The sequence below is a fragment of the Phoxinus phoxinus genome (genome assembly GCF_949152265.1).
Source record: "Phoxinus phoxinus genome assembly, chromosome: 10".
Lineage (NCBI taxonomy): Eukaryota > Metazoa > Chordata > Actinopteri > Cypriniformes > Leuciscidae > Phoxinus > Phoxinus phoxinus.
In genome coordinates this window covers 27113622-27137204 of record NC_136885.1, presented here as the reverse complement: position 1 = coordinate 27137204, position 23583 = coordinate 27113622, and the positions used below count along the sequence as shown (strand labels likewise).

The 23583-nt window shown below is 36.4% G+C and overlaps 2 protein-coding genes across 3 annotated transcripts; both read left to right on the top strand.

The window, feature by feature from the left end:
* The first annotated feature begins 17 nt into the window (after positions 1 to 17).
* On the top strand, positions 18 to 10574 carry prune (prune exopolyphosphatase). Its single transcript, XM_079626888.1, has 8 exons — positions 18 to 223; positions 3552 to 3656; positions 3791 to 3993; positions 4507 to 4691; positions 4897 to 5055; positions 5158 to 5252; positions 8236 to 8394; positions 8581 to 10574. Exons 1-8 carry the CDS (start codon positions 185 to 187, stop codon positions 8989 to 8991), a joined length of 1356 nt encoding a protein of 451 aa, XP_079483014.1. The 5' UTR covers positions 18 to 184; the 3' UTR covers positions 8992 to 10574.
* A 977-nt stretch (positions 10575 to 11551) lies between these two features.
* Positions 11552 to 22963, top strand: bnipl (BCL2 interacting protein like). 2 transcript variants are annotated; one of them, XM_079626890.1, is made up of 10 exons: positions 11552 to 11819; positions 15751 to 15831; positions 15912 to 15982; positions 16177 to 16428; positions 16557 to 16748; positions 16817 to 16919; positions 17019 to 17150; positions 19833 to 19919; positions 20043 to 20141; positions 21289 to 22963. In XM_079626890.1, exons 1-10 carry the CDS (start codon positions 11776 to 11778, stop codon positions 21311 to 21313), a joined length of 1086 nt encoding a protein of 361 aa, XP_079483016.1. In that variant the 5' UTR covers positions 11552 to 11775; the 3' UTR covers positions 21314 to 22963. The 2 variants fall into 2 exon arrangements, with proteins under 2 accessions (XP_079483016.1, XP_079483017.1); XM_079626891.1 differs by lacking the exon at positions 11552 to 11819 and adding an exon at positions 14036 to 14354 and having other exon boundaries at positions 21289 to 22962.
* The last annotated feature ends 620 nt before the right edge of the window (positions 22964 to 23583 follow it).

The following is a 23583-nucleotide window of genomic DNA, read 5'->3' as shown; positions in this document are numbered from 1 at the left end:
TGTGACGTCAGGACGTAACTCGAGGAGACCACGTTACGTCCCTTGCTCGCAAACCTCTGAATTCCGAGTGGCAACTTGCACACAGTCAATCGCCGAGACACTTCACATTTCAGAGGCACTGAAGGGCATTTTATACTTCGTTAGGATTTATCGTTACATAAAAACTTTCGGGCTCCGTGTAACAATGGAGGCATATTTACGGAGCTGTCGTGATGTGATTAAGGTAAGATTATGGTACTGTACGCTTAAAGAGAGAGGGTTGCTCGTGGTATGTTGGCTTGGCTATACTACCATTTTACCCACTTAAAATTTAGTCAGTGGCCAGTTCTTGCACTTTCTGTATGTTGAGAGACATTCATAAACCTGCATGTTTGCCGTATATGATAGCTTGGTGTGAAAATATAATGTATGTATGCTTGCTTCGTTTGATGTACACTTGATATTGACATAAGTCATATGGTATGACGCGCGTGCACAGACCCTGGCCGCATGCGCCAATGACAGAAACGACCACATCACATGCATTGAGAGAAAGCACATAAGTTTGTTTGTTTACATCTGTTACACAATATTAATCAGTTTTATTATAAAATTTGTTCTATACAAAAAGGGTTAACTGTCGTGTTTTAATATCACCATTTTATGTACCAGGCAATGACACACACACACACACATATATACATATTTATATGTATATATACAAACACACACACAATATACATATACACAGCTTTGCCATGCTTAGCAGTTTAAAAAGGTCAGTTTGTTGTACAAATCCATCTAGAATATGTTTACTATTTTCTGGCAGTGTGTTTAGTCAATAAGAACAATTCCTACTTTTCTAGTTTTACAGCTTAATGTGCTCAGTTTCAAGACTGAAGGTGGCCCTATTTGCAGAGACAATAACACCTGCTGTGACTGTCCATTGCATATGATCCTGACAGCATCTGTCCAACAGCAGTGCGTCTCTATATCCTAAACACTGTTGTTTTAAACCCAAACACCCTGACACCTGCGCTCACCAACTGCTGGGCAGATATTATGAAGTCCTGTGTGTTTACTTTGAGACTCAGCTCAAGGAAGCGAGCAGAAATGGGTTCTTTAACTAATTTAGTCAATGATTGAAAAAATGATACGGTTGCACTTGTGGTTAAAGTGCTTTTTGTCTGCATTGAAGCGTGAGGTTGTAAATAGAGAGTGCACCCTGGAGTTCTTTCCACGCTGACCCAAGACCCACAGGGTCTGTACTGTTTACTCACCAACCCGTGGTCCATTTCACATTGCGGTGACTAACTTCCTGTGCTGTCCCACCGGCCATGCACGTATGGGCATGAATAAGCCTTTTTTTCCCCTGCACTTCCCCATCTAACAAGGTTTTTGGTGATGATTATCACATGAGAAGAGAGGGAGCTTGCCAAAAGCTCACCCTAAACAAGCCTCACCCCTGGTCTGGGCCAGCTGTGAGTTCAGTCAGTCTGTGTTGACAGTCCATCATTCAGTATTTAAAACAAACCCCAGCTGGTTGCCCAGATCAGAGTACATCATTTAATGCTGACGTCACAAATGCCTTCTGTATTCGGCTGGAGTAATGGAGAAGGCCAAATGCTAATTAACGCTGGACGAGGAGTCATCATGGGGAGATGTAAAAGGCTTTGTTGAATCCAGGGTGATGCATTCAGTGTTATTCTATTAAAAGTGCTCTTCATCTCACAAGTGGTCCAGCAAATTGGCTTTGATATAGAGTTGTGGGTTCTCAAGCTCCAAAAAAAGAAAGCATATTTAAAGGAACATAAATCTAGTCCATAACTACACTATTGATCAAAATTGTGGGGTTAGTGTTTTTTTATTTTAGAAGTAATCCTTTTGTTTAACAAGGATGCAAAAAATGCTTCTTTTTTTTTTACTTTCTATTCCTCAAAAAATCTTGAAAAAGAAGTATTAGCCTACAAAGATTGGTTTCCCTAAAAATAATAAGCAGCACAACTGTTTTCAACATTAATTATTATAATAAGATTTTTTTTCTTGAGCACAAAATCAGCATATTGTATCTGAAGGATCATGCGACATTGAAGAATGGAGTAATGATGCTGAAAATTCAGCTTTGCATCACATCACAGGAATAAATTATATATTAAAATATATTAAAATACAAAACCGTTCATTTGAATTGTGGTAATATTTCATGATTTTACCATTTTTTTCCCTGTATTTTCATATAAATGCATAATATAACAAATAAATGAATGAATCCAGCCTTTTTCCTATAGCCTAAATCCTACTTTTTTGATAAAAAAAACTTTTATACAGTAGTGTATATTTCTTCTGTCTTCTGAAGCCAGTGTTATTTTAGTATCATTGAGGTACTATTAGAGTTTGTATTCATATTTTGAATGAATTTGGATAAAAGCTAAAGTTTTGTACTTTTGTAATAAATTTGTATAATTTTTTTACAATATGTCTATGTAGTTTTTTATTATTTTTTATTTCAGTTGTAGTTTTAGCACATGAAGTTAAACTAAATGAAAAAAAAAATTATGCCTTAGGAACTTGCTGAAGTTTTAATATTTAGTTTTATTTCAATTTCAACTTTTATTTAAATTAAGTTTAAATTCAACATAGACACGCGGTTGTCCTGTGCAGAGCGGCCCTATCGCACTGTATGATGTGGCAGACAACTAGCTGTCCAGTCCTTGCGTTCACGCGGCGCAGGGTTTCCAAGAATGCGGTTGTGATTTCTGAAAATAACTGAATTGTGATGTAAACGTGGCCTTTAATCATACTTGCTAAGTAATCGGTTACTAGAAATTTAAAGCCACTTGACATTGTTGACATAAAAATGTCTTCACATGGCAAGTTTAAAAATGTGGATGTGCAAATGAGATTTGACTTGGAAGAAAGACACTCCGGTTTGTTCCTCACACAAATATACCATTTGACTATATAGTACGTAGGTTGTAAGTACGCACTACTTATATGGAGCTTCTTTTTGTCTTTTCTTGATAACCCCTCATCACTAAATGGTTTTATTGTATGTAAAAAAGCAGTCAACATCTCCTTTTATGTTCCATGGATAAAAGACAGTCATACAGGTTTCAAACACAAGGAGTTGAGTATATTATGATAGAATGTTTTCTATAGATAGAGTTTTGTTGTCATCCATGTTATCATCTGTTAAGGAATACACACTGCTGGACTATGTTTGTTGAGAAGCCTCAGAATGTGTTTTATCTTCGACACATTGCACCACTCCTCACACTGGCTGTCAGTGATATAGAGTGACTGGTTGATTACATAAGTTAAACATTGTCCGTCAGATAAAAGCCTATTGGATACATTTTCAGCTTGTCATGTAGTTTACTTGCTGTAAATATGTGTGCATACAGTAGGGAATGTCACAAAAACCACAGACATTTTAGTTTTGTATTTCAGCCTGCAGTTTAATAGAGGCCACCAAAGCCTTGTTATGAAGAACTAGGCTTGCAGTTATACGTAATACATTCTTGTCCTATATTAGTCCAATAGCCTGTGACATTATTCTCCTTCATTCTCAGGGTTGTAGTAAGAACAGCCCAGGGCTGCATGTCGTAATGGGAAATGAGGCTTGTGATATGGACTCCATGGTATCAGCCCTGACCTTCGCCTACTTCCTTTCAAAGGTATGCAATGTCCAACCATATAAACCAACCATAACTGCTGTGTTGTTCTTGGAAAGCTTTGAATTGACGTGATGATTCTGTACTGGAGGTTTAGGATTATTGTTTTGTTCATCATTATTGTTGACCTGTTGTAGAGTCTTGATTGTAAGAGGGTACCGGTGCCGGTACTCAACATCCCACGGGCTGAGTTTCCCTTGCGCTCTGACAACATCTTTCTGCTGAGAGAAACCGGTCTGTCGCAGGACTACCTGCTGTTCAGGGACGAGGTGGACCTCCATGGCCTGCACAAGAACAAACAGCTGACGCTGACCCTGGTTGACCATAATGTTCTGCCCAGGTCAGTGTTCAGTTCAGTTCAGTTCAATACATGTATTGCACCATGTTTCATCTTCCATCTTCACAATCACGTAAAAAAAGGTCAAATTTTAACTTGAACTATATAGGGAATTTTCACTTTAATATTGTTCAAAAGTTTGTGGTCAGTAAGATTTGAAAAAATACAACTGAAACCAGTTGTTTGAAATTGTTATAATATCTCACAATATAATTATTTTACTGTATTCGTTATCTAACAAATGCATCCTTGGTGAGCATAAGAGACATCTTTCAAAAACATTGAAAAATCGTATGTACGTACTATAGTATATTACTAGAAAATATGTATGTAGCCTACTATAATAATAATAACCACAAATATATGGCTAAATGTATGTAAATAAATGGCCACAAAAAATAAATATCAGAATATTGTTACAATAATGGTTATTTATATCTACCTCAAATGCCAACCAAGCTCTGAAAAGATTTAGGTCTGTCTGATCTTTTATAATAAATCTGTTTTATTCTGTAGTGTTGACAGTGAGCTGGAGGATGCAGTTGTAGAAGTGATTGACCATCATCTCCTACAGAGGCCCTCATCTCCCTCCTGCCCCGTCACCGTGGAGACCGTGGGCTCCTGCGCCACCTTGGTGACAGAACTCATTGCCCAAAAAGCACCTGAGGTACTCGACCAACAAGTGGCTCAGCTTTTATACGGTGAGTGTCATGGCGACATGATAAACACAGCGAGGAATGTCAGCATGACTGCTGTTCAATCTGCTAGACACTGTTAGACATCAGATGGGCTCAGCATGGTCTTCAGTGGCATTTAGCTGGAGCGGATATGATTGAGATGTGAGATGTCAGCAGAAAGATAAAATCTTGTTAACTTGCAGAATGTATTTCTGCCTTGTGTTGACAGGTAGCATTATCCTAGACTGTGTTAACATGGCACCCGAGGCAGGTAAAGTCACCCCTAAGGACAGCCAGTACGCCATCTTTTTGGAGAAGCGTTTTCCAAAGCTGCCTCCGAGGGGCGCTCTGTTTCAGTCGCTACAGAATGCCAAGTTTGACGTGTCAGGTGAGAGACTCTTTTATTGTGTATGTTAATGAATCAAACTGCGTGTAGACTCATTAAAACTTTCATCAAAATGAATGTTTGCAATACTGCTCTGTACTTCAGGCCTCTCCACGGAGCAGATGCTGTTGAAAGACATGAAAGCTGCATCCACTGGGGATCTGAACTTGGCAGTCAGTGTCATTTACATGACACTAGAGGTCAGTACTGTTATGACATCTTTCACTTGACCTCGAAAAGCTTCTACAATCTCGCTATGTTGATTTGGACATTTTTGGTTGATACAGCTTTTAACAAAAACTGATATTTATACAGCTATTCATGTAGATATACTCAGATTCTGATATTTTGCCACTTTTTTTTCTTTGCATGTTTCTTGAAATTATGTCACCAGATTGCTGTTTTGTATTCGAATTATGTTTTGAAGGATTTAATTACACCCCTACAAAGAAGTTATGATGGAACATTACAAATTACTCACAGGAAGCTTAGTCTATTTTATTCTCTATTAAGTGAGATTCAGTACTTAAAGGGGGGGTAAAATACTTAGTTTCAGTCAATCTCATGTTAATCTTGAGTACCTATAGAGTAATAGTGTGTCCTTCATATCTCCAAAAAGTCTTTAGTTTCATCATATTTATAAAATAAAAATACAGCTTTCCGATTCTATCCGGAAAAAGCCGAGGTCCTTGATTCTGGGCGTGGGTGGAGCTATAGAGTCAAGCGGGAGCGCGTGATACCGTTGTACTTACATGAATGGGGTGTTTTATCACTGGGACCGCGCCAGGTTTTAATTGCAACCGGTTTGCAAATCCAGCGACGGCCTGGGCCTTGTTAATAAAACATTCGTCACTGAAATGACCAGAACACAAAACCGCACTTGCCAAACTCCTTTGCTGTCCCGGAAATACAAACTGCATCCACTGTTCCAGTAACACTGGGTTCTTTGGGAAGCTGAACAAGGTAAACTTCCCTCCCTCACATCCCAAAACACACTTTTTTGGAGACATTCTTGACATCAACCATTCCTATTTAGCGCTGCTGATGATGATTTCCGGTAGTAGCGCGTCGATGAGCGCGGTCTTTCTCTCCTCTGGTCGACGTGTGCGTGAACGCGCTTTTCCGAGAGCAATGCTCATATAAGGAGTTCCACTCTGGTCTACGTCATTAGATCTACGATAGAAAAAAACCAGCCGAAACGTGTTGCAACCCGGAAGTATGATTTTTAGCACAGAAATTCTCTGTTATTCGTTCAAAATAACTTTTCAAACTTTGGCCATTATTAGCATGATAATCCATCTCTTTAACACTGTAAACAACTCTGAATACATGAAACACCATTGTACCCCCCCTTTAACAATTGTTGGAGTTGGAGATCAAATTTCTTCCGATTTGTCGTGGGACGCCCACATTAAGTACATGATTTCGAAGGTGCGTCCTAGTATCTCTGTGTTGCTAAAAACGCAGGTCTCCCTTGTGATGAATGTATATTTGACTTTTATACGGCCAGTTCTTGAGTACGCTAGCCCTGTACGGGGTTGACTACCTAAAGGTCCCGGATGAGTTAGAGAGGGTCCAAAAACGTTGCTGTCGGATAATAGGTGTTCCAACTTCCACTCTCCCATCACTGAGTGAGAGGCGCGACGAGGCCACTATAAATACTTTTACTAAACTACCGGTACTCAAGGACAGTTCATCACCACTGCATTGTTTCCTGTCTGTGGCTCCAACACCTACTTATCTACTACGGCAGCGCATGGAATTTGTTGTTTGAATAACACACTTTCTTTTATTCCACGTGCTCTTAAATTGGTTTATAAATAACTTCTAGGTTTTATTGTATGAAGCCTGATGTATTTCAGGTTCTGTTTTACTCCACCTGTTTGTTTTTGTTGTTGTTTTTTTATTGTTTTTATTAGGTAAATAAGGTTCTCTTGAGTATGTGTTATGTTTGATACATTTCAGGGTTTTGTTCTTTAATATCCTGCCTTGTCAAACTCTAAATACAAAAATAATAATAATTGTTCACTGCACCTGCAGGATGTATTCTTGTGTTCTTAAAAATATCTTTGGATTTCATCTTGATATTTAATAATACTTATAGCGCAAGTAAACAGTGACATTTGATTCATGGCCAAAAACAAAAGATCAGCTGTTTCATGCTTGTGGCTAATCGCAATAGCTTATATTTTGATCAATAATTAAATGTTGGTGATTGTATTGGTGCATCTCTATAATCTCTATAACCTTTTAAGTTATGTATGGAATCTCATTGCATAATTGCAGCATTTCTGAAACACTCTGGCAGGACTTTCAATTTTGAAGATCACATGCAAATGACATGTTTCCTCTTGAACGAAGTGAATCTTGTGTTTGTGCTATGCTTTTAGCCTCAGTACTTGGTTCCACAAAGAGGAAATGTATATTCGGAAAAGTAAGAAGGTCTTGTTGTGGGCACAAAATGTGCTCATGTGCCCATCCTCATGACTCATGACATGAATTCCTCATTAATACTGAAGCACAACCGAATCCAATTCAGACACACCCAGACTCACCGCAGGGCTGGGCGGCCCGTCTCGCACACACCCACTGATTACACCAGACGTTAATCTCCGTGACAGGCTCTCCGGTCCTCTTGTTAGTACACATACAGTAATAAGACCGAATGTTGCTGAATCAGATGTGTGTCAGAACTTTGTTCATAGTACAGGAGACTGGGGACCATTGTAGATTTTTTTAACATGGCAGAATAAAGTTATAGATTCAAAACCGGCCCCAGTATGTAAATTATGACACATGTAAATTAACATTACCCACATAATCTCACTTTATTACTTCAAAGTATCAATTCCATCAATTTAATGTTTATTACTTTATTAGTTTAACTGTCAGGAATAATGTGAGTGGACATTAAAGATATTTAGAAACATTTGTCCAATTGATTGAAAAGAATCAGATGTTATAAGAAGAAATTATGACATGCATATTTAAAAAATTATATTTTTCAGTCATAAATAATTTCTTTAAAATACCATACAGTCATAATAAAAATGTTACTAACAGCAGAAAAAAAGATATATGTTGGAATTCAAAGGAGAACAATATTGGGCGTTGAAAATGTGTATCTCCAGATCAATTTGTGAATGTAATGCTCCTATGTTAAAAGAGCTGTTCTGTCTTTAGGATTTTCTTCAGAGGCATGGCCTACAGCAGGACCTCTGTGAGTTCTGCCACAAACACAGCTACAACCTGCTGGTCGCAATGACAATCTCTTTCATCGACAACAAGGAGCCCTTCCGACAGCTAGCCGTCTACAGTTCCAGCACTGTCTACAGAGAAGAGGTATCCGTACACTTTACACTTATTAGAGAAATTAGCCTACATATGTATTTAATAAATAAGAATAAGTCTTTCTATTATCAAAGAATCCTGAAAAAAAATTAGGTTACCGACCCCTTTTGAAATGTAGTGTATAAAATAAGTTGAGAATCTGTTCTAATTGATACCTATATATATTGTTTTTCATAGATGAGTAAAGCACTAGAAAAAGCCAGAAACCCCAGTCTGGACCTTAAGCCAATGAGCGGTCCATATCCGGATGTGAAGGCCTATATACAGGGTAACACACTGGCGTCCCGTAAGAAGGTAATGCCCATAATCACAGACTTCCTGAAGGAGAGGGAAAGGAAAGTGGCTCAAAGTGGGAACATCGAAGACCTAGAACTGGACGATTATTCTTATCAGGACCAGAGTGACTCACAGCAATGTCCTGAGGACGCTGGGATTGAGGACGATACTCAATTTCCTCCAACGCCAATGAACAGTCTGGTTGAGGGTTGTCCATTAGACAATGGCCTACCAAAAGTCAGCCACGAGGCTTTGGTGGAGAAAGTTACCAAGATGGCCAGCATGGAGGACTCGTCTCCAGAGGGACAATGACGAAGACCTGTTGACCAAGAGAGTCTCGGACAAGAGCTGGAGAAGTGAAGTCCCTCTGCGTCTTCGAGAGGATGCGGTGGATATACAACAGGGGTGCATCAGGGCAGGAGAATGTAATGGCGCTTTTTTGATCGGGTTAACTTACAAAGGTACGATACGGTCTGAAGAGACCATTCTGTTGACTTTCTAAGGACTGGTACAGGATTATTCAAATGGAGCATTACATAAATGCATCATATATAAGATGTTTAAAGTTTGGGTGTCATAAAAATGACTGTAAAATTTCAGGTTTAGCCCATTTATTTATTGGTCTCAGTAGTATTCATATTTGATCTTCTAAATTACTCTTTGATTGAGTAACTTGTGGCTTTGACTCCCCCCACACCTTTTTCTTTTTTTGGTGTGTGGTCCAATCTATTTCCAGGTAAACGTGAACTTATTCAGATCTAATATTGACAATATGCACTCAGTGCAAGCTAGCGACTGACAATTGATAGAATTAACGAATTCCGAATTAATTTCCGTTATTACGCAACAAGCAATTATAAGGTGGTATTTATCATAGCTTTTGATGCCACTAACATTATTTGTAGTATTAATGAAGTTATTCTTAGCTTGTCCGCAGACCACATCTGCAGCATGGCATTGAAACCCGCATTAAAATGATTTTGACTTGTTCCTTGATTTGTAAAAGTGAGTGGAAAAGGCATTTAAAAGGCATCGTACAGTGTTAGCCTAGCAGGCAAGATACGTTTTAATCTCATCTGGATACTGATATGCACTGGTTTATTTTTTTAGCTGGCCATGATTTGTGTTAAACTTTGAACGTTGCTTGAATATACACATACATCAAAAATATATATAGTACATATATATAATAAATATGTTCACAGTGCTGCCTGCTTGTCTGCTAGGCCTCCAGTGTGCATATATAAACATATATGTGCAAATTGATGGCAACACTTTTCATTTGATCTCACGCAGCAGCGGACGTAAATGAAGATGCATCAGATTAGTACATCTTGTCATGATTCCCTCATTAATATCGTAAAAGAGTGAGTGTAACCCCTCTGTGGCCTTTTGCATGTTATAGGTGTTACCTGACCTGCTCCTGGTTTGAATCAGGGCACCTGCATTTTACTCTATTCAATTTTACCATTAACTACCAAAGACCTCAGTTGTATTTGTGTGTGAGGCATGTACGCATTTGATCAGTTTTTTGTTGATTTCTATTATCCCATAATTTATTTGATGATTTAGGTTTTAAAAGTAGGATTAAAAAAGGGTCGTTCTCATGAACTGTCCTTTTCATTAGTTATGGCCTTCAGCTTATTAACAGTTATTAGAGATCAGTCACCATCTGGCATTCATAATCAGAATCTAAAGATCACTTCGTACTGGACTATCATTATAATGATAGTATTCATTTTATTAGTAAATACAAAAGCTCAATCTATGGTATTTCAAAGGCCTAATTGGATGAATATTATATGACATGTTTTATTGGACAGTTATATAAAGATGTTTTAAGTAAAAGAACTAGTTTAGTCATGATTTCACACACACACACACACACACACACACACACACACACACACACACACAATAATCAGTTGATATAGGACTTGAAACATATTAGATGGTTTGTTGGTATTTTGAGGTGTCGTGTATCCTGTGTGAATTAACCCTGACTGTTAGTTTGGTGAGATTTGACATGGTGACAGCAGAGGATTGCTGCATGCTGCCTCAGGAGAAGCACACTGAATAATGCCAATATCATAATAATGTTGTATTAAATGTTGATTCAATGTCAATGTGCTATGGTTGTGAAGCAGGATATTCAAGAGCGCATCCTCTGTGAAGTATTTTATTGCCAATGCCTTTTTTTCATTTCAAGTATTCCTGGACTCAATATCAATAAAACATTTTCATATTGTTCCATTTCTGGTTTGTGAGGTTTATCTATAAAAAGGTACAGTTACATTACAATCTCATTTTTTTATTGTCAACAAGGCTGCATTTATTCGATCAAAAATAGAGTAAAAACAGAATATTGATTACAATGTAATTTTCTTCTTTATATCTTATTTTAAAATGTAATTTATTCCTGTGACGGCAAAGCTGAATTTTCAGCACCGTAATTACGTCTTCAGTCACATGATCCTTCAGGGTAACATTTATTTTTATTATCAACATTTAAAACTTTGTTGTGGTGTGTAACATTTTTGTGGAAACTTTGTGGACTTTTTTTTTAGGATTCTTTTATGATTAGAAAGCTCTAAAGAACAGAATTTATTTGAAAAAATGTTTTTGTACAATTGTCTTTACTTTCACTTTTGGTCGATGAATAAGTCTTAATTTTTTTCAAAAACAAAGATCTTACTGACCCCAAACTTTTGAAAAGTAGTGCATGTACCTAATAATATCATAACAATCAAATGATATGTAGACAGTTTTCCTTTGGAGAGGTCTGTAACTTCAAGGGTATTAGGACCATGAAGTCATGCCTTTTTGTGGCTTCTTCCTCCACCTTCCCAGCCTTCCCTGTGGGGGAGCAGAAGTGCTCAAAGCAGCTGAACCAATGGGAGACAGACAATTCAGTCAGCAGAAGTCAGAAATGTTGAAAAACCTGTACTGACAGTCAGGGTGAGTTCCCTAACACAAGATACAGTCACTGAAACTGGCTGCCATTGTGGCGAAGCTCATAAACCTCAGGTCATGGTCATCAACTGAGTTCACTGAATGCATTTATAATCTAGACAGTTTCTTTTAAAGACTTTAGACATGGGGACTTACTCAGACCAGAAGGAAGAATACCTGCAAAATGGGTAAGTCAAAACTTAGATTGCCTGTTGTCAAATCTGTCCCTAAATATGGAATTAACATGAAGTAATGGATTCATACACAATATAATGATTACATGGCCTCTGTTTTCAAAGGTTTCAGTAACATGGTTTGATTTATAAGATCAAAACAAGTATCAGAAGAGGTCATAAGCACATACTGGATAAACCAGAGATGAAATGTTGTTGGTTGTTCTGTTGCGCTGTGAAGTGGACAGTGGTAAACACGAGAGAAATCCTTGTACAACTTCTGTATCTGTTTATTTAGAAAAGAGGATTTTCGAAAAAAGGAAGTTGCAGTTGAACTGATTTCCGGCACTTTTGCCAAACTTCTTGACTAATATTTGAGACCTAACAACCACAGAAAGACATCACCTCTCAAATCCTGTCACCTGACAGATCATCACATTTACACTAGGCATAATAACAAGGGTTGCGCTGCTGTTAGGAGTTAAAAATGTACATATAAATGGAAAAACTTTAATTTAGTAAGGTGTTATAATATTTTAACACAGAAAATACTTTTACTACAATCTATAATGATTGATTTGACACTGGCACCACTTCAAAAAAACTGTAATTGTTAGAGTGTAAAATGGAGATGAGATGAAAGCTTTTATGCAATAATAATGCTTCTGTAATTCACAGAATAGGTCTTTTGACTTGTTAATTTCCATACTGAATTCCATGTTCATGTCCGGACAAGACGAGAATGCGTGAAACTCATAAATGAAGTGTCATAAAAGCCCTCAGTGTTTATGTGATATTAGACTAAATCTAATAATGCCTGTATCCTTAATACAGTAAGTTCCAGAATGAGTTGCTAAAGCATCTTACAAGCCGGGACAAAGGTTTTCACAACATGCGATTACTTTACCAAATCTTGTAAGAGTTACATCAAGAACAATTGCTGAAACAGTAGCCATACACTGTCATGCTTCACATTGGAGGTATCATGTTGTCTGCCACAGTTGTCATACATTGCCATTGTCCTAAAAATGCCCTACATATTTCTTAAAATGTATTAAATGCCAGGACAACACTGGACTTGAGATTACTCACAACACAGTGGCAGTTGTTAACTAAAAACATACAGCCTATTATGTAAGAGCAGGTAATGTTTGAAATAATGTATAATCTCTGAGCAATCTTGCTGGACAATAGTGTATGTATAAAGATTACAGGTTTGAAGCAAAGACAATATCATCAAGATCTCAAGATTCAGTCAAGATTTGGTGTTACTGGCAGAAACCGGTTCAGTTATAGCAGAAGCTCTTATGTTGCTGACAACAGGAGCACATCGGCTCATTGACTGCCTGGAATCAGCTGAAAACAAAACTAGATTTTCTGGTCATTAATGCCACGTGTAATTACCATGTGTGACGTAAATAAATACTTAAAACAGGAACAAGATTTATATTTCAGTTAAAATCTGACAAGGTTGACACAACGGTACTGCTATTTTCAGTATATTTAGGCTTAGTATTTGGATAGTAGAACCGGGGAAAAAAGATATGAATATAAAATATTTTAATATAGTACATATTTTAGATGAATCTGATCAGTTTAGAGGTATTCATATGGCGCATCTCCAGCTACTTCCATTCTTACAAAAATTGCTTCATATATTTTCACGGATACCCTCTAAATAACACTGTCAGACAGAAAAATTAATGTCAAATATGTATTTTAAATATTAAGAAATCTAGCATTCACTTCAGTAAATAAATACTTGATACTACATGATGGTCTCAAACCATCATCAGCGTCACATTTTACAGTGTTGACAAAATAACCAGATTTTGCACATCACACATGTATTAAATACAGCCTGTTATGGCAAGCTATGTGAAATATAAAAAGAAGACTTTCAGGATGAGGACTGATTTTGCAACAAAACTAAGGGCAACTAGGGCATAGTTTTGTTCCAAGCTTTTAATTCTATTATATTTAGTCCTATTTGTTTATTAGCAGAAGCTTGTTGTCGTGCAATTTATTTATTTATTGTTACCTATTAGAGTAGGCTACTGTGGATCTGATGCCTCCTTCACGTGCTATCCGAAACTTCCTACTTCCCACTTCTGAAGTCGTGATTACGAGCTCATCACTTTCAAATTTTGACTTGAGAGGGCGTTCATGTCCAATTTAATAACTAGGAAAATAGTATTTATAATTCCGATAGAGTAAATCTCATAAATCTCAACAGCCACAGGTATGATGTCAGCTGTAGGTTTGTGGGCAGGGCGTTCAACAGCTCTCTCAGGTGCGGAGGCTGCGTCATCAGGTGTGACGCGCTCTGATTGGCTGAATTCTGAGTTTGGCATGAAGGTGCTTGCTTTAGTGAGGTAGAGAATCGCTCTTGTCGTTGCAAAGGAAAGGTAAATAGCGAAGTTTTACATTAGTATCCTATAATATATCCCTTACCTGTAGCACTTGTTTTTAGGCAATAGCCTACTTGTTTTTTTTGTCAAATGAAGAAGGGATTTGTTTTTGATACGCATCTACGTGGTTGTTGAAAAGGTGAGTTTAGCATGTTTACATTGCCATTATTTACATATGTGCATAAAGAGCGATGAGATGGGCGTTAACGAGGTTGCAAGTGTACACTGCCCTGTTATTACGTGCTGTTTTAATCCAACACGATGTAATGCTCACTTACAGTTTTACTTCTATAATCTTCTATAAAATAAGTCTGTCCGTCCGTTTGTCTGTCCAAATTGTTTCCAAAAAATGTCCTCACTTCTGCTCTTAAAGGGATAGTTCACCCAAACATGAAAATTCTATCATCATTTACTCAGCCTCAAGGTGTTCTTGTTTGAATTTCTTTCTTCTGCTGAACACAAAAGAAGATGTTTTGAAGAATGTCGGCAACTAAACTGTTGATGGGCCCCATTGAATAGGCTACTATAAGTCAATGGGGCCCATCAACTCTTACCCATATTCTTCAAAATATCTTCTTTTGTGTTCAGCAGAAGAAAGAAATCCATACAGGTTTGGAACAACTTGAAGGTGAGTAAATAATTACATAATATACATTTTTGGGTGAACTATCCCTTTTTCATTGACAACAATCAGATGTCAGTGTTATTCAAAGACAGGACAAAATGAGTCAACTTTATGAACAGCTAGACTTTGGATATTAATACACTGAGGGTTTTTATCATTATTATTTTTCATATGCTGTTAAAACGCAGGTTTTGCATTTCATTGAGTTGCAAAGAAGCAGTGAAATCTAGATATGGGATTTAAAAATGGGTATTTAAAGACCCATACTTTAAACTAAGTAGCTTTAGAAACATAATTATTTATATAACTTTAGAAAGGTTTATTTCACCAAACGTTTAAAAAATAAATGATATATTTAAACATAAAGGGAATTGGGAAAGACAGATATGGTGTTGATTTTTTATTTTTATTTTTTTGCAGCTAAAATTATTGCATGAGGTGCAAAATGAATTATTCTTTATTGAATTGAATTCCTCTTTATTTGTCATTGTTATAAATAACAACAAAATAACATCAGAGAACCCTACAATATAAGTGCAAACTCTTGACAACAGAGACATAAAAAAAAAATATATATATATAAAAAATGAGAGCCAGTCTAGTAGGTCTGGCTCTAAAGGTTCTGAAATGTATTCATTTATAAATCATCAACGATTAAATCGGTTTCTGTCATTCACTGCAGGAATTCATATTAAGAAGTGGCTGCATATTAAATACCTAAATACTCTATACACTGATCTTGTGCTGACCTGTTCTGTAATTAAAACAAACAAACCTGGAATTTTATCTTGTCAAAATTGAGGAGTAAGTTGTTATGCATAGAATGTTATGGTTAATAATTAATAAAATTGTAGCGTATGGACCAAGAAGCCCCTGTCCCTTCTTTTACATTTTCAATTTATCCATGCAGACATCCGGAAAACGGCAAGACATCGACCCTCATCCCCGACATGGAGCTCCGTGAGGAATGGCAGGATGAGGAGTTTCCCAGGTAATAATCTGCACTAACAGGTACATGCTATCTATGTTCATCTTGAGTGCAAACGGGATTAAATAATGTGATCTTTTTAGGCCCCTTCCTGAGGACACACAGAGTCCTGACGATGAACAGGAAAGCCCTGGAGCTGAGGGAAACAGGCCTGGTAACTTCATCTTTCCATTTAGTTACAGGCCAAAATATATGTCTCGTATGTATACAAACTATTGTACAAAATTTTGTGGTTTTACTGACTGTCCCCAAACTTTTGAACAGTTTTACTGACTGAAATACTACTGTATGTATATATAGTATTTGCCATTGCCAGGGCTGACCGCTCTTTTCCTTTCTTTCCACTAGTCCCACCGACCAGCCTGGCCCTGACAGGTAATACTGTGAGGAAGAAGCGACTAGTGGCGCCGGCGCTTAGTTTAACGCTGGACAAAACCTCTATGGACCGGAGCATGAAATCAGATGAGTTTGACGCATCCGCCCTTTCACCATCTGCTGAGGATGACCTAGAGATGGACATTAACCTAGAGGCCTTAGAGACCCCCTCAGACAGCGAGTCTTGCAACTTCCCAGACAGCATGCACGACTTGGAGTGGGAAGGTAGCAATTATTTTGACTCTCATTAGGGTTGTGTTGTTTATTGTTTCCTTTGGGATCACATGCTGAAGTATGGGACAGGCCAATCTTCAGAGAGCACTGGTTTACCATTAGTACTGTGGTCATTGCAGATGATCTTCCTAGGATGGGTAAAGCAGCGATCAGAAAAGCCAGTTTACTAGAGCACGCAGAGATGGGACACTTGGACTTGGATCAGGTGGACAGCAATGGGCGGCGATGGAGACGATTCCATATCGGCGGCCAAGACTACCAAGTTAACATGAGCGTTCTGGAGCCGTATCTCCAAGTTCTCTCCCATGGAGGTGAGTTTTTGTGGGACAAGATGGGATGGAAATGGTTAATTACAAACTAAATCGACCTTCTTTTATAGGGTATTACGGGGACGGATCGACAGCCATCATCATCTTTACCGCCTGCTACTTACCAGAAAATACAACAGAACATTATGAGTATGTGATGGACAATCTGTTCAGGTAAAACTTGATGATGATTTGGTATGTGTTTTATCCACAAGCAATGATAATTTTTTGGAAATCTGGGAAAATCCACATTTAATGATTTTGTGGCTTTAGGTACATTATTGGCACGTTGGACTTGATGGTCTCTGAGAATTACATATTGGTGTGTCTGTGTGGAATGGCCCCTCGCAATAAGATGCCCGGCATGAAGTGGCTCCGACAGTGTTACATGTCCATTGACAGAAGGTGAGCTAGTCACTGTGAACTATCATCAAATTGAACAATTTTACTCTTAAAGACAACAGGAAACGACATCGTAAGACATGCAATTTCCGCAATGAGATGTATTTCCAAGAAATGCAGAATATATAAAGACTAAGGTCTAAAATGTTATTACATTATAATTTTGATTATGATTACAAAACGAAACCTTGTTTTTTCTGATCAAGAAATGAACACGTTTGGTTTTGAAACAGGAAGTTGCGGCAGAACAGAGAGTCAGTAGAATTTAGTTTGAGACAGCCTGAAAAAAAATTAAAATATTTTTTTGTAAATATATTGGTATTAGGGGAAGGGACATCCTCATTCTAAAGATCATTTTATTGGACAAAAATATGTATACTCCCCTGAACAGGAGATGATAATCAATATGTTTGGTTCGTTTTCCCAGAAGAGAAAGACTGTAATTTTTAAGCTTGTATATTATACACATTAATATCACAGAACTCTTTGGTAACATTATACATGCACAAAAATATTAAGCAACACAATTGTTTTAAACATTGTTGATAATAAAAAGTGTTTATTTAACACCAATTTAGCATATTGGAAAGATTTCTGAATGATCATGTGACGCCTAAGACTGGATTAATTATGCTGAAAATTCAGCTTTACATCACAAAAATAAATTACATTTTCAAATATATTAAAATAGAAAACAGTTATTTATTAATTGTAATAATATTTCACAATATTCCTGTATTTTTTGAAAGCCACCAAACTCTTACTGAAACTACAGTGTAAATGTCCATCAGTTCCAGAAGAGGGCGTCTGTGTCTCAGCTCTGACTGTGGTCATCTTCCTGTAGTTTAGTTCCTGTTCAACATGAGATCCCACCTCTGCTCTCTCTCTTTCTTAATGCCCCTCGTATGAAATATGATAGGAATGCCGTGGACTCGTACATACAGGGCCATGTTATCAGAGTTCTTCCAGACATTCCTAAGATAACCTTTGACCTGTTCTCAGCTGTCATGTTTTTTTTTTTTTTTGCTGCTATATTTAGACATTTTTAGATTGCATACTTCATTAAGGATTAGTTCCTTAAGGTTTATAACTCTTGTTGTCGGCTCTCCATGGCAAGTGTAGCTGTTCTCAATGGACGTCACACAAATGGAAATTTAATTGTGTGTTTATGTAAGCCTTAGGGATAACGTAAAGTCAGCCAGTCGTTATCCCAAAATAAACTCGACATGTTGATCAGGATCGGGTCAAGATACTAAAAGCGGTTGTTTTGTGATCATTGACCAGCCAAATAAATATCATGTTTAAATTCTCTATATTGTGGCATAGCCATTTCAAAGCCGTATTTCACTCTCCCAGGTTAGGGTCATTCTTATAAATGTTTGCTGTGAGGAAATTGAATGCTCTGGAAATTCAGGATCGTTGTGGCTTATCATGTGAGATCAGTTTGGGAAATGAGGAACTAAGGAGTGTGGGATGCTCTTAAAAAGCCTGATTTGTCATTCCTACTGGCTCCATTGCGTCATTCCATGAAGTTTCCTCTGAGATCACTCATACGGCAACGGAAAACAACACAAACAAACACCAGCAATTATGACTTCACAGAATCAAAATAACTGATAGAAGTCTATGTAAAGACCACGGAAAATAAAGGGAAACCCCTGTGATACAGTTCTGTCATTTTAGCTACACCGATTCTAGTTTCAGTGCAAACACTGACCTGTTCAGTAAACATATGGGGTCTAAAATTCTGTTCTGAGACCGCCTTCAAATTCTGACGTTTAAAGCTAAAATGCCAATAAATAAGAATACAAAATATTGATCTATAAGTGAATCTGACTGACCATATCAGCTCCTTTGTGTAAAAGGTCAGATATTCTTGCTTCCATTGAAGCACAAAAAGCACTTTGGTTTGAAGGGGGACCAACCAACCAAAAGTTTAAAGTTAGAGCTTGTATTTAATTGTGAGTAATTAAATAGTAGTAGTAATTAATTTCATTTAATTTGATTAAAATGTGAAAATGCAAAATAGACTGATTTTCCTGAGTCTCAGACTTTTGGACTCTATTATTATATAGATCAGAATAAAAGTCTTTGTTTTCATAATATGTGTATACATATTATTTTTATATGTATGTATATATGCTCAGACACGTAAAACACAGAATATATATACACAAATATAATAATATATATACACATATATTATGTAATCAAAGACTTTGATGTTAGATGCGTTTAATCGATTTGACAGCACTAATATAGTATTTTGTAGTATTCAGAATAATGTCTTACAAGTCCTAACACTTAAATAACATATGTAAGAAACCAAACAAAAGTGGAACTGGTTCTATTTGTGGGTGATTGTTTTGGCTAGTAGACCAGTGGAATAAAAAATTGTTGTCGTCTCCAAGTTTCTGCCTGTGTCCCATGATTCGACGGCCTGTCTCATGGTTTTACACGGGTCCGGGTGATGCTGGCGCTGATGCCGCTCAGCGTTTGCTCTTTTGTGTCCTCATGTGTCCTCATGACACATCAGGGAATTTTACCAGCTCCTCTAGTGGGAAAACCAAAGCTGATGTTGGAAACAAAATAGTTGTATGTGGTATTACAAAGTATTTTCCTTTGCTTTTCTGAGTGAGGTCTTGCATATCTTTTTTATTTTATTTCCTTTCTTTTCGTCTGCAGGTTAAGGAAAGACTTGAAAGGGCTTTTCGTTGTTCACCCGGCCTGGTACGTGAGAGCGGTAATCACCGTCATCAAACCATTCATCAGGTGAGCACGGATGACCATTCGTTCGGCTAACAGGTCAAGATGTCGTAATCATTATTAGACGTTTCATATTAATATTTAAACCCCTCAGTCTGAGCTCTCTCTCTCTCTCTCTCTCTCTCGCAGTGAGAAGTTTAGCAGGAAGATGCGCTTCATCCACAACTTGCTGGAACTGGCAGAGTTTGTTCCTGTGGACCAGTTGCAAATCCCAGACTGCATCAGAGAGTGAGTGTCCACATTAGTGCACTGCCATTTTTTGACAGCTGAACTAAAAAAAATATATATATATATATATATATGAATACATTTTGGTAACACTTAACAATAAGCTTGTTAACAATAGTTAACTGCATTTGTTGACATGAGCTAACAATAACACTACACATTTATTAATCTTAATTATTATTAATGTTAAATTCAACATTAACTAATACATTTATTAAAATCAAAAGTTGTAATTAAAATTAGTTCTTGGCATTAACTAATCTTTACAAACACAACATTGATTTTAATAATGCACTTTGAGTGTGAAACCAACTATATTTTTACTAACACATTAACAAGGATCAGTAAATGCTTTAAAAATATATTGCTCACAAATTATTGAGACCACCTTGTGAAGTGTTTCCTACATATAAATTCTTCCAATAAACGGATTTGTAAAAAATAAATACAAAATACTTCAGTCCAACTAAATTCCTGACCATATTCCTCCTTTTTCCCATCATCTGTTCACTTCACTCACATATTTATTAATCATTTTAAAGTGAATTATTTAGAGATGGGGAAAAGAGGGAGGAATAGTAATGCAAGTAATGCAATAATTGTATAATGCAAATTATACAAGTATGACTAATTCATAATTACATTTATTGATAAATGTATTCATAAAATGAATATTTATCTCTTTTAATTAACACATTTTATGAATAAATGTTCATTTATACATAATTATATGTATATACATTATAATTTACACGTAATTATTAAATTTTAGATGTATTCATAAAATAATTATTTTTAGTTTTTAATTAATACATTTTATAAATAAATGTAATTATTAAATTTAAGTGTATTTATAAAATATTTATTTATACGTTTAATTATTAATTTAATTATTTATAAATGAGTTCATCAAAATTATTCTTTCCCCATCATATATGGTAATTTATCTCTAAATAATTGATCATTATAAATATTTTATAAATAAATTTGATCAGTAAATTACATTAATTATCGTTTCAATTAAATAAAAAAAATATACAAGTTGGATAAATTTTCCTGAGCTTTCTCTCAATAATTCAGATAAATCCATAAATTGTTTATTATAAATGAAATGATATTGGTGTAAGTGATTTGTTTTGTTGTGTAGGTATGATGAGCAGATGAACAGGTGAAGGTGTCTGATGGAAAGACAGCAGGGGTGAACAAACTGTACAGACTTCACACTGGGGACTCGGAGCTGGCTGAGGTTAAAGGTCAAGCTTTAGGGGCAAAAGCCCCAATGACAAGAAAAACTGCTTCCTACCAGACGACTCTTTGATGAAACACACAAAGACAGTGTTGTCCTTCAGAGGGACACAGCTGTGTCAAGCCACAAGGTGGGTCAGGAGAGATCCGCCAACAACATGAAAGCCTGCTTTACGTCATCGCATTTAAACTGAACACAAAAACAAACAAACATGCAGTGTTTTCCCAGACTATACAAAAGCTTTTATATTTAAGCGTGAAAAGTTAAATATACACAACCTTAGAAATATAATGTGATAAAACGTTTTCTTTTTTGACTTCTGGTGAACACCCAAATAAGGGTAAATATTAGATTAAATAAGCTTGTTTAATGGCTCTATTTTAATATTTGCACTAAGCGGTTACAAAATCTCATTGTATATTGTTTGAAACCGGTATGACCTATTATTTGTATATGTACTTCAAACTACTGTCTGTTTTCTTCTAAGTGTCCAGGTTTTCGTCTTTTCTGTAAAGTGGTATTGACTGTTTTATTGAACTTGTTTTTAAATATTCTGTAAAATGTTATCAGTGCAAATCTAGCAAACTTTTAATGGAAAATCAGAGAGCTATTACAATACAAACTAAGTGTGTAATATTGCTGTAAGAATCACGTTGTTCCATATATAATCGGTCTTGGTTTTCTTCTGAAATAAGGTAGGGAAATGTTCTCTAATATTCAGCTGCTGCTGCTGCCTGTAAAGTGGCCCATTGAATGTGCTTTCATTTAATAGACTCCTATGTGCAAATATTTATACAAGGCCACACTTGAACAACCTGAGCTTTCAAACTGCACACATATACTACACGCGTGTCTTTTCTACCATATTTAAGGAAATAAAGGGTTATATTAAATAACTGCTGTGATTTACTGTTGTGATTTACTATAAATTGTAATGAGGAAATAGTGGTGTGGAATTATTATTATTTTTTGAGTCGCTATGGAAAAGTTATTGCGCCTTTCAGGAAACCGGGACTGGCAGTGAGGAAGTGAGGTAGCTGAGAGGTGAAACATTTTTCTTTATGCATTGAAATCACAAACAGGAACAGAGAGAGTGCTGGAAGGTTAAATAACAAGATTCCAGTCAATAATGTTTAGTAGAAAGTTCATGTTTTGGATTGCTCCAAGCAAATAATTCACTTCAATGAATGAATGAATGAACTATAGAAAGGTTTAAATCGTTTTTAGACCATATATTAAATTGTTGCCATAAAAAAATTGAACTATAAAAAAATTACGCAATACATGTCACGTGTAAATTCTTTTTCATATATATTTTAATAGCCAAATCATGATAAAAATGAGGCAAATAATATAAAGATCGCAATTTTTTTTTTCCCATTTTGTGTGATGGAGCTGCAATCACAATTATGAAATATGCAGTTTTAAAAAAAATTACTTGACTTGAAATGAGTGTTGTGAAACCTTATGTATCAAATGAACTTCTCAGGATATATTTTGTATCCCATCTCTTAAGAATCTGTGGCATCTATATCAATTGTGTATACTATCAATTCAATAAAATGGTGAAAATGGGACAATGCTTTGAATGAGGCATGTTTAGCAGGGGAAATATCTCATCAATAAAACGTCAGCACCAATCAGTCCATGACGGCCTATTTTACAGTGGTTCTAGCCATTGTTAGAAAAGGAAATTAAAATGCAATGTGGTCTGTACTTTGTGCCAAAGCTCCATTGTTTGATTTTTGTAGGCGTTTTGCGCAATCCTTCACACAGGCTCCTTTACTAATGAAAGTTACAGTAGATGTTAAAACCTGCTTTAGGGATCAGCTTTGGTTTCTTCGCCCATAAATTTAAGGCTTACATTTATGACAAGGTAAACAAAAACACCAAGTCAAGGAACAACCCTGTGTAGTATTAAGAAAATCCTGTTAACATCCATTTTATTGCATTAGTTATGAGCGTTTAACTGGAAGCGAGCATGTGTACCTTTTTGCAGCCAGGGACATGTTTAAAGTGTACGGTTTAATAGAACAGATATAACTTGTGATAAAGTATCTGAGCAATATAGCTGCAAATGAACAAATGTGACAACGTAAAATTGGATTTTCTATTTAAGTCATGCAGACACAAAGCAAAGATAAAATGATACAATTATTTACAGTAAGAAAACATTAAAATCAGTTCCTTAAATGT